At 38.5% G+C, this 12,647-nt stretch overlaps 1 protein-coding gene across 12 annotated transcripts in view; it reads right to left on the minus strand.

The window, feature by feature from the left end:
• DMD (dystrophin) overlaps nucleotides 1–12,647 on the minus strand; it is a 2,032,119-nt gene that overhangs the window by 1,646,133 nt on the left and 373,339 nt on the right. For all 12 annotated transcript variants that reach the window (XM_061627388.1, XM_061627390.1, XM_061627384.1 and 9 more), the window contains exon 2: nucleotides 3,041–3,102. In XM_061627388.1, the coding sequence (XP_061483372.1) occupies nucleotides 3,041–3,102 (62 nt within the window). The remainder of the gene's footprint in view (nucleotides 1–3,040; nucleotides 3,103–12,647) is intronic.

The following is a 12,647-nucleotide window of genomic DNA, read 5'->3' on the forward strand; positions in this document are numbered from 1 at the left end:
TAAAGAATATATTGAGAATTTTGCCAACATAACATATCCCAGAGATGTTGCTGTATTTTAAATGCTCACCCTCCCACAACCTTAGCTGATTAGACATTTAAAATACAGCAACATCTCTGGGATATGTTACGTTGGCAAAATTCTCAATATATTCTTTACAACTGATTGACAGAAGGAAATGAATAATTGAGTTAATAAACAGCCCACGTACCAGTTCATATCTTAGAATATAATATACAAAATGTATACTCATCATGAAAGCCACTGAAGAAGACTAATTATCGAAATGCATCTGGCTATGGTATACATTGTGCATTTTATGGGCATTGATTTATGTATATTGGCCACTGTTTACAAGTTGCCCTTGATTTCCACACTGATATTGCCTTGATTATATTATATATTCTGTATTTTATTGTGTTTGGGCACTGAACTTTTTACATATCTTTTGGGCATCTTTTTTTACTATATGAGAATACTTCTAAGGATTTTATATTGATTGTTTATATATATATTAAAATTTTGATATTATTTTATAATAATGCATTCTATGTCTGTACCTTAATTTTGCTTTGGAGCACTGTTTTTGTGTTAAGGTAGATTTTAACTTCACAGTTCTTGTTGTAATCCAATACATATCTGCTCAGAAGTAAGCTCCATTGGGTTCAGTGGGACTTACTCCCAGGTAGTGTGTATTGGATTGCAGCCTTAGTCCATTTAAATCTCAGTTCTCCTAAAAATATTTCACTGGAAAATCAAATGTGGCTTACAAGTCTTTAGGTTTTGTTCAAAATGCACTGCTGAAATATCTGAAAAGCTGTCATGACCAGCAGTATTCCCAGTGCAATGATTCAAGGAAAATGTAGTCAGGACCCATGGTAATTACATCTCCCACAGACCCTTGCAGTCAGGATGCTGCTATGATAGCAGTATCAAGCTACGCACACACTTACCCATTGATAGCACAAAGAAAGTTTTTCTCAATACAAATTGTGCATGTTCATCCTCAACATTCTGCTTTCAATCTAGAGTTTATTCCAGATCCTGCTGACCACAAGGGTGGGTGTGGTTACTTGATTTGCATTTGAAATCCCTCCCTTTGATTAGGTTATCCACGCCTTTTCCTCCCCGCACATACCCCATTTGAATGAAGAAGAAAGTGGTGATTGTGACCTTGGTATACACCCACCCTCGTCTTCGGGCTGGTGTAGATAACCCTCATTGCTGGAACTGCCTCCATCTGTTTTCAAATGGATACACTTGGATAACGCAGAATCTATCTGTACTGAGCTTTTATTTCCAGAAAGAAAAAGTGTTTTCAGGGGCTTAACATAGACAATAGATCCAGACTGTGTGTGGACTAGGTAGAAAAAGCAAGATATTGGTGTGCATTGAATGTAGAATATAATGCTGTGTGTATGCAGCCACAGTAAAGTGGAAGCATCACACTGACAGTACTCTACTGCAGCTGCCTGGCAAATTAGGATGAGTAAGTGGAGGGGACCACAGCACCAGGCAGGGATGGTGCCTGGCTAAACTCACTAGTAGACCCCCCCCCCAAGATAGATTATTTATTTTTTAAATTTATATCTTGCCCTCCTCCATGTGAAATCATGGTTTGTTTTTATTAAATACCAAACCTTCGGATGAATGGTCGTGTATTGTGCAGGTGAGTTTTAAAATCCCCTTTTTGAAAGTCTTTGTAAAAGACCCTTGGGGGGGGATATTTTTAAAAGCTTTTAAAAACTCAAGAAATATCTAAAATAGGGATGATTTGTTAAATCGTTTTCTAAAATTTGGATATGAATGTTCAACTCAAATATAATCAAAACTTCACATAATATTTTCCTTATTGCTGGTACAGAGCAGTCACTGTGAACTGTATGAAGATCTTCTTTTCTCCAGAGGCAATTATAATAACTTCAGAAACAAAGTTTCTTACAGTTATATGTATAGCTTTCTTTTCTCCACACAATCCAGTCATCCTTTATTTTACTCTTCATTAATGGACTCTTATGTTTTTCTAAGATCACAGTGACATCATATATTTCACCATCTGTTTACAATAAAAGCAGACCCTTTAAGCTAATCTTACCAAGAAACACTTCTGAAACTACATCTGACTCAATTCTGCAATCAAGGCTATTCATTTAAAAAATATTCATACATAATCTTCTGCAAACAAAGATGCCAGTGATGACAAATTAATGACCATCCTATCACTAGCCTGTTCACTGCTAAATCATCACCACTGAAATGAGTTGTTATTATAAAAACAGGCAAGACCACAATCACTCTAGGGAAAAATGTTTCACTACCATCAAATCCCAGTGCTAATAAATTTTTAGTTGAATACTATCAACAGAGTAAAAAAATGTAGCTTCAGGTCCCAGATCTGGACTAAAGCCAAACTAAAAAGGATCCAGAAACTTGGTTAAACCCAATAATAGTTGGCATGCTGGAGCAGAATCCAACTTTAGGCCCAATTTAGATATGTTAGCTATGTACATGTGTCCTTAGCAGACAGGGTTTTTTACACAAATTTCTAGTACAGGACACACACAGCCCTGCTGTACTGCGAACCTAGTGTGAGACTTGGGGGGGGGGTTTGACTTCCCTGCACCAGTCCCAGACTGGATAGGACCCCTACACCTGTAATTTGCATTTGAAAACAATCCCTTCTTTGCTTCAATGGGAGTTTTTTTCCTCATGCAGAGTTTAGGTGTGGGTGCTTGATTTGGATCAGATCCAGAGCAGAAGCAATGGGTTAAAGCTTCCCATTCCAACCCACCTTTTAGGGCCCTGATCCAGATCAAGCTCCTTCTGCTAAAATACAATGTACTTAAATGGCACAGAGTAAAAAAGTGGGGAGGGAAACAATAGATTTCAGTTTGACCATTGTAGGTTGGCTAATCATCTACAAACTGTAGGTTTATTTAGAGGATTTTCATATAATCTTCCTTTTCTTTTCGCAGGCATTGAACACTTTTGGGATGAACACACATTTAAATTCTAATGCAAAATAAAGGAATTATCTTACCTTAGCAAACTGTGCATTTACCCATTTTGTGAATGTTTTCTTTTGAACATCTTCCCTTTCATCTATAAAAGAGAAAGTACAGTTCAGTTCATGCTACCGATGAAAGCATAAACTTGTATTTGGCTATTGAGCAATGTTATTTTAGGAAACAGATATAAGGACACAAAGAACTTTTCTTGACTTATGTTTTAAATCCGTATTCAAAAGTATGGTTCTATATAGTTATTATCATTAGCATAGCTAATCAGAAATACATCATTATTTGATTTCTCAGCATCTGTCTATTCTGGTCCACTTCTCTGTTCTCCCTCCAAACTTCCTTTATCCTTGACCTTTGGTCTGGTAAGCTGGGAACAACATTTTTAATTGCAAATAAAGCTGATAAGCGGAAAAACTCCCGTACTTTTCTCATAAGGGAGGCAAACATATGTTTCTTTTAATGTTATTTGATTTTATTCCACTATTACATTTTTAATTTTAACTCATTACAACAGTATCCACTCACGTTAATCAATGCTTTCCAGTCAAAATGGAAACAGACTCTAAATATGAAATTACTATGTTTAGGATTTTCTCCTACCACTATTCTAGCATAAGGTTGCATTAAAGCAAAAATGCGCATTTTCCAGCGAATTCAGAACATTGAACTCCAAAATCATTTAAGTTTGGCAGCATCCTACCCTGATTTTAGACATAACATAGGGGCATTTGTACCTGCTCGTTATTTGGCTAATCTGACCATTCCCAAATTGATAAAAGTGTTTACATTAGCTAAGTTTAATGTCTTATCATCTGCACTTTTGGATGGCAGGTTCAAAAAAATCCCTTGTAGAGAGAGAGTATGCCCTTGTGATGCGGGGGAAGTAGAGAAAGTGGGTCATGTTTTACTTTATTGTGTCTTTTATTGTGACCTTCGATTCTCTCCCATTACCCCAATTTTACAAAACATTCCTGGTACAGATTATGCTAGTCCAGTTCCATTCTATCTGGAGTATCTTCTGTCTGATAGGAATCCTCAGGTCACAGTTAAGGTGGCCAGTTTTTGTGCAATGGCCATTATATACTGGAGAGCAATGATAAATCAATACCACACATAGGATTTATAACTGGCTTTTTATCAGAATTTGTTTAGTTTTGTGGATGTTTGAATTTTAATTACACCCTATTGTTTTAATGCTGTGTATTTATATGCTGGTCTTTGACCATAATAAATTTACTACTACCTTGGGTACCTACTACCTTGTTTTAAATCCTTATTCAAAAGTATGGTTCTATATAGTTATTATCAGTAGCAGATGGTGGGGTGGAGGTGCCTACCTGAACTTCTTGCAGGGGAGTCACTGCTGATTACTGGGAAGGAGAGGAGGAAGTTGTGTGGAGGGTGGCTCAGGGCAAACACACCAGCAGGAGTGCCGGCTTGGCTTGGCTGGTGCATTTGCACCATGCTGACCTGACCTCTCCTAGAAAGCAGTAGTGACTCATCCACCAGGAGGTCAGGTAAGCACCTCTTTCCCACCACACTGTCTGCTAATGGTTATTATATTTATAATAATTGTTTTTCAATTCTGTTTCAAATAAACCATTTCAGATACATTTCAATCTGAAAACAAGGGGACTTTCCAATACAGGCTTAGTCTTGCCATAGAAACAGTAACATGTTTTTGTTTCAATTTTAAGTGGTATGTTTGGAGAGTTCAAGAGGATGAGTGCACAGACATCCCCCACCTTCCCCACAAAACAGAGGTAGCTGTTAGCTCATATTTTTTAAAATTCATGTAACATCCAAAATAGTTCAGGGAAGCAGGCAAGGTTCTTGGGCCAGTAGGCTACAGAAACCAATATGAACCCATGACAGTAATATCTTAGGGTCAAAGAGATTATCTTTAGTAAAAGAAAAAAAACCACTTCATCAAATCAACATTTTCATTCACAAATCAAGAGAAACTGATTAAATATAATCATGTCAACCCTGGTTTGCAACTAGATTATATAAGATACAAATAAATGACTCAGTATTGATTCAAACATCAACCCTGACATGTCATATTTATGACTTAGACGAAGAACTCCGCCCCATACTGGTACAAAGCTGGGTCTATTAAATATGCAAAACACTGCATATCTTTCCGTTGACACAAATGCTGCCTTAACATAGAGAGAAGGTTTTCCCCAGCTATCTTAAAGCACTATGATTACATCAGTAGCCACTAATGAGGGAACCTAGGACTTATAAACAAACAAATAAACAAATGTAAAACCTCTTATTGCAGAATATCAAACAAGCTACAAATGTTTGCCATTAGAACCAGATTTTAGTTTGGTTTGAAACAGTCTTTAACTTAAGTGTGCTAGGTTTTTTTAAGCTCTTAGCTATGCCAGCAGCAAATTTGGGGGTGACAGTGGAATTCAAAGGCAACCAGGGAGTACAGATAAGGGAGAGGGTTTCATGTGGACTATATGTGGACTACCTTTAGGTCAGACAATAAATCCCTCAAGCCCTGGGCTAGCCCTGCTGTCCAGACTGGCCACTGAAACCCCCTGGGTAGAAAGAAGTACAAGAGGGCTTCCTGTTTCAGTCAAGTATCATCTGAACAATAAGATATTTATTTCTGAATTTAATAATATTTGTAAACTGCTTACCATTAGAAAAGAGAGAGTTTTAAACCCATTTCAACAAAAAACTACAACCCAGTATCACAGGTATTACTAAAAGTATAGGACAACAGGATCCAATACTTATTTATTTATTTATTTTATTTCATTTTTAAACTGCCCATAGCGAATAGCTCTCTAATGGCCAAGGAAAGCCTATGTAAATAAGCAGCAGAAGCACCCAACAATGCCTCCAGATGGAAGGGCATTCAAGAGCATATGCACCATCATGCAGAAGGCCTGCTTCTGTATTGCTGCTGGGTGATACTACACAAGTTGCATCAGCATCAGCAAGGCCAAGTGGGTTATGAGCTCAAGTGTGTTATTCCTGTTCTGCTCTGATTCCTGTTGTGCTTTTTTTTCTCTTACTGTCTGGCACAATTCCTGGCTAATCTCAGACTATTGGCTATGGCTCATCCCTCGCAGGTTTCTCTGAACATTATTATTTTATGAAGTCAGTTTTCCCCCAGAATTTAATGGAGGTCTGATCCTCAGGCATCACTATACTACTTACCTATCCTTTGCTGACTTTCATGGATAAATGGTGGCCAGAACCAGCAGTCAAAAATAGCATTTCTGACCAGAAAAATGGTCCAAATGGTCCATATGTTCTAGTGGGGAAACATGAATATGGCTCACTACTATATGAGTGATTCACTGAAATAGACCTGTTTATGAATATACAGGGCTGGCCCTAACAGTATAGGGGGGGGAGCAGCACTAGCAAATCCCAGCTATTCCTCTGGAGTCCCAGTGGACAAATACTATATACTGTGTCCTAGCTCTCCTAATCTGGCCAACTGTGGCTGGTACACCAGTGTTGAACAAAAATTCCACTGCTAGTCCAGTTCCATTCTATAAATCTTGTCCATCTCAGACAGCAAAATGGTTGGGGCCAGCCCCAAGTCTATAGGCTGTGTTTCAGGAATTTCAGCTTATGCTATGAATTGAAATGTTACCAGTGTGGAAAACTGTGAACTATATATATACAGACTGTGAAATATATATATACAGATGAATAAACTGTGACTCCTGAGCAGTGTGCAAATAATATTCAAAAAGAGCATGCTGCTAGTATGCATGTGTGCCAGGAGTTCAAGAGCTGTTCTCTTCTCCTATTCCCCATTCCTTTCCCTACACACACTGCGCAGGAACTACTACTAAGAGCCCCATGAAAATATTTGACAGGTATCATGTGTCAGCTGAGCAACGGAGAATAATCACAGGAATACTGGGGATGGGGAAAACAAAGAGTGGTAATAGTGGAAGAAAAAAGGCATGGAGGCTGCTGTTGAGGAATGAAGAAACCTGGTGGCAGGATCAGCAGAGTGGCTGATGACATGGCATTCATTGGGGGGAATTATTAGAGAGAGAAAAGCCTGTGGCTCTTGAACACTAAGGCTTGGGATTTGCAGTTCACAGATTCAGGAACTTTGTTATAATTCAAGGTGATGGCCAGATCAAATGCACTGCCAGCAGTCTATGAAATTCACACATTAGAGAACTGAGAGGGAGTTATGTACTGTAGCTTTTCAAAAATAATTTAAATAGTGGCTTAGCAGCACTAACTATGCCTACTTATTTTATAACTTAATATCTGTCTATACTATTAATATAGTACTTTTAAAAAAACATAGCATTCACATCTATTTGACCCAGTACACTTTAATAGGCTGTATAATTAATCATATGTAACTTCAACTGCAAATACCATAAGACAAGAAGGAATTAGTGTCTGTCCACTAAGCAATACTTGTACTGAAATAATCAGGAATATACACATTAGCTCACTGCTCTTCAACTATGGGTCCCTGGATATTGTCAGACTACAACTCCCATCAACCCCAGCCAGGTTAGCCAATGGTCAAGGATGGTGGGAGTTGTAATCCAACATTTGGGTATCCAAGGTTGAAGAACAGTGCATTAGCTTGATATGGTGAATTTCCTTCCCTTCTTTACTAAGTTGTACTCCTGAGCAGGAGTTATCTAGCAGCCAAGATTAATTTCTGCCTTCACACTGACCCAGTGTGTAATCCAGAGGTGGGGAAACTTTTTCAGCCTGAAGGCCAACATTCCCCATGAGAAACCTTCCAGGGGCCATACACTGGAGGTGGGCTGGGCCAAAGGCAAAAGTAGGCAGATCAATTAGTATGACTCTTAATGACGGGCTTCCAATGCCAACATGTTGTCCTCTTGCTTTTTAAGCAATTCAAGCTATTCAGTTTTAGGCTATATCTTTTTAAAACCTCTTGAAGTTTTCTAAACTAAATATTACACAAAAAACCAGCATTTTAGTAGGTCACAGTTCACAGAGAATTTTCTCTCGAAGAGAAAAGATAGCATCAAGCTAATGGAAGTAATCATAGAAGAAAGGGATGATTCCAAGAGATAATCAGAGTACGTAGCATAACAGATGCACAAGTGGCCAAGATAAGGATACTTAGTAATATGCAATCAGCCTTTAGTAGATCAAGAATTAATGATGAGTGGTTACCAAAAATTGTCATCGCTATGTAATATTCTACATTTGTAACCTTTCTACTTATTGGGAAATCTTCATATTTTCCACAATTTTGGCAAATACTCCAGGATAATCTCTTGAATAAATTACTTTATATAATGCTGGGGAGGAGGGGACTTTCATAGAAACCAAAGGGGAACCAAACAGTGTTCATGTCACTCTAAGAATAAAAGAAATAGCTTTGAAACCCATTACCATGATTGAACCATGATGAAGCAACAGGGAATATTATGTGCTCTTGTTCATATCTTTCAAGGTTAGGCCCAGTGAAACCATTATTGCTGCTGATCTCTTAAACATATTTCAGAGATCAGGAACAAGTTGTGAGCTTGTGTGATCATACTCATTCTCTCCTTCCCTCTCTGCAGTAAAATTCCCCAGCTCTTTGCTTGTCAGCCTTAACCATTAATTTGCCCCAACTGCTCACCATGATTTGTGTACCATAGGTAACAAGGAACCTGTATAGCATTAACCATGGTCAGTGTTGATGCATAGTTTAAACATTAAACCATGTTCAATAGAAATAAAGGAAGAGGGGAGAAAACATGGAAAAACTGGGAGCAGAAGCCTATGGCCCACTGCCAATTTCATCATCATGGCAGCAAAATGTTTACACTGGGCTTTGTGGTGGAGGAAATACACAATGTTAATCAAGCTTCTTTCAAAGTCCAGCAACTTCTAGCAGCATCTACATATCACTTCCTGGTCAGCACTAACTATGCCTATTTATTTTATAACTTAATATCTGTCTAAGATTTCTTTGTTGCCTTTCAGTAAAAACTCCCTGGATGATGAATAAATATAAACGTATAACAAACAAAAGAGATAATCAGCAGTGCCTGAATACAAACAATAATATTCAGCAGAAAGAAATAATTAAAAAAAACCTCACTCTGCTCATTGTAGCTGCTAAAATATTTGAGCAAATAAAAAGGTTTAATTGACATTGAAATGACATCAGACTTGGCAAAAAAGCATTCAACAGATGAGGTACCAGAGCTTGGAAAAGTTACTTTTTTGAACTACAACTCCCATCTTTTAAACATATTTTAAAAAGGGTTAAAAACATTGTTTTTTAAAAAAAAAATTAAAAAGCAATTCCAACACAGACACAGACTGGGATAGGTCTCAACTTAAAAGGCTTGTTGAAAGAGGAAAGTTTTCAAAAGACACCAAAAAGATAACAGAGATGGTGCCTACCTAATATTTAAGGGAAGGGAATTCCACAGGGCAGGTGCTGCCACACTAAAGGTCCGTTTCCTATATTGTGCAGAATGAACCTCCTGATTAGTTGGTATCTGCAGGAGGCCCTCACCTGCAGAGCGCAGTGATCAACTGCATATATAAGGGGTAAGACAGTCTTTCAGGTATCCTGGTCCCAAGCTGTATAGGGCTTTGTACACCAAAAGTAGAACCTCGAACTTGGCCCGGTAGCAAATGGGCAGGACTTCAATAACATGTAAAATCCTAAGATTTTTAATTCTCTTTTTGTAAGAGTGAAGTATACACATACCGGCGGCTAAAACCTGAAGAAAATAAGACCTACTTTTATGCTACACTATCTTATTCGGAATAGCTTGGCAGAAGCGCTAACAAAATCAATGGCATGACCTTACCAATTGTTCCATTGCAGTTTCTTGGTGGAAAAGACTGCATTGCAATAGCAGCTTTGCTGTTCACACAGTAGTCAAATGACGAAATAAAATCAACAGAAAGGTTATAGACAGAATGATCTAACATTTTTCACTATTATTCAATTCAACAAAAGATGCATTTTCAATAAAATGAAATCCGATTAGCAGAACTACATTCAAATTATGTTTCCTCAATGACTAAAAAAACCATACTGAATATTCACAAGTAATATAAAGGAAGTCCTCAAAGTAAGTGAAGAGTGAAAGAATATTCACAAATCTATTGGTTTTACTCAACATGATAAAACTGGCAAGTGTCTATGGAAAACCCAACTTGCCATTTCTTATTTTGATAGATTGATGTTTAATGCAGTGTTTCATGCACTCTCTGTTGAGGTGATGACTGAGGTTCTGTAATAGATCTAGTGGTGTGTCAGTTTTAGGATTCACATGTTAAAGAAAGCCATTTCTTTTATATGCATGGCTTACACTGGGCCTCCTCTCCAACTTTTTACATGCGCTCATTCTCTAAGCACAAATTAAATTTATTGTACAAGAAAACTATTAGTTAAAATTACTTTTAAAGGATCCTCTGAGTTTTATTCACATGCTTTTCTTAAATTTTACCATCACACATCAGCTTAAAGTCACACTCAATTTTAAGACTACTCTGAAATTTACAATCAGGAAACCATTCCAGGGTTATCAATTTAAAGATGATAATTTAGAAAGACTACTGATAAGCACAGGGGTTTATGTAGCATCATGAATGATATTTCAGCAAATATCACATAAACTGCATTTTATTATGGGCTATAAGACATTTAATTTCTTAATTTATCACCCATAATGAGTAGCTGCAGTTTGTATATACAAGATAAAAATCTTGAACCTACCATAAAAAGACATTTGTTATACAATTGGCAACAATCTGAGTTAACTGATTATTTGCATCCATTCCAGTCTGGCTTCAGGCCTGGCTTTGGGGTGGAAACAGCCTTGATCACCCTGTTAGATTATTATTCCAGGAGATGTATAAGGGGAGTGCTACCTTGTGGGATCCTCTGTGGTGCAGAGTGGTAAATGGTGGTAACGCAGCCGAAGCTCTGCTCACGGCCGGAGTTAGATTCCAACGGAAGGAGGAAGTTGAATCTCCAGTAAAAGGGGTCGAGGTCCACTCAGCCTTCCTTCCATCCATCCGTGGTCGGTAAAATGAGTACCCGGCATATGCTGGGGGGTAAAGAAAGGCCGGGGAAGGAACTGGCAATCCCACCCCATATATACGGTCTGCCTAGTAAACGTCGTAAGACGTCACCCTAAGAGTCGGAAACAACTCGCACTATAAGTGTGGGGACACCTTTACCTTTACCCTGTGGACCTCTCATTAGTGTTTGATACCATGAATCCAGAGCTTGGAAAAGTTACTTTTTTGAACTACAACTCCCATCAGCCTAATCCAGTGGCCATGCTGGCTGGGGCTGATGGGAGTTGTAGTTCAAAAAAGTAACTTTTCCAAGCTCTGCATGAATCATAGTATCCTTTTGGACTAATTGTTGAAATTAGGCTTGGAGAGCATTGTTTTATAGTGGTTCCACTTCTTGGATAAACATACCCAGAAGTGTTGCCGGGAAACTTTCAATCTGTCCCATGGCCATTCATGTATGAGTTCCTGCAGTGCTCTATATTGTCACCCATGCTATTCAATATTTATGTGAAAGCTGGGGGGAGTTTACTGACGGTCTGGGCTATGGTGTCACCAACATGAGGATGACACTCAATTCTACCATTTGTTTCCATCTTCTGATTCTAGGGAGACTGGTGAACTGATGCCTGGAGGCAGTTCTCAGTTGGAAAAGAGCAAACAAACTGTAATAAAAGCCAAGCAAGGCAGAGATATAATAGGTTGGACCAGAACCTGGAAAAGTTACTTTTTTGAACTACAATTCCCATCATCCCCAGCCAGCATGGCCACTGGATTGGGCTGACGGGAGTTGTAGTACCAAAAGGTAACTTTTCCAAGCTGTGGGACACACACACACACACACACACCCCAACTCAAGAAAGAGGTTCACCACTGGTATTAGATGGGATAGCATTCCCCTGAAAGAGCACATTTTTAGTTTGGGAGTGCTCCTGGATTCAGCACTGACTGAGGAAGCCCAGGTGATGTTGGTTGCCAGGAATGTATTTTACCAGCTGCAGCTGATATTCCAACTGCGGCCCTATCTGAAGAGGTTTGACCTTGCCACATCGATACATGTCCTTGTCACATCCAGATTAAACTAGAGTGCATTACAATAGATGGTTTGGAAATTTCAACTGGCCCAAATCGTGGCTGCCAGGATCCTAATGGGGGCAAGATTAGTGACATCATTTTATACCAGCCTCTCAGGTTTCCCAGCCCAATTTGAAGTGCTGGTTTTAACTTTTAAAGCCTTAAATGGTTTGGGTCCAAGCTATTTGTTGGACCACCTGCACTCATATACTCCTGCCCACACATTAAGATCAGCATTGAATGCCCTCCTTGAGTTTTTATCTCTTAGGTCACTGAAGTGGGTGGCTTTGAGGGAACAGGGTCTGTCTGTGGTGGCCCACAACTTTGGATTTTGTAAGGCTCTGAAAATATATATTAGCCTTCCAGACATGATATTGGTTTATTGGCTTAATTATGCTGTTTTGTTTTCACTGGTTTGTTTCTTGATAGTCTATTTACTGTTCACACATTGTGGGGGTTTGACATTTTGTATGCCACTTTGGATGGGTCTGGCCACAAAAGCAGCTTAAAAATGCTTTTAAGTAA

Source organism: Rhineura floridana, chromosome 5 (assembly GCF_030035675.1).
Source record: "Rhineura floridana isolate rRhiFlo1 chromosome 5, rRhiFlo1.hap2, whole genome shotgun sequence".
NCBI lineage: Eukaryota > Metazoa > Chordata > Lepidosauria > Squamata > Rhineuridae > Rhineura > Rhineura floridana.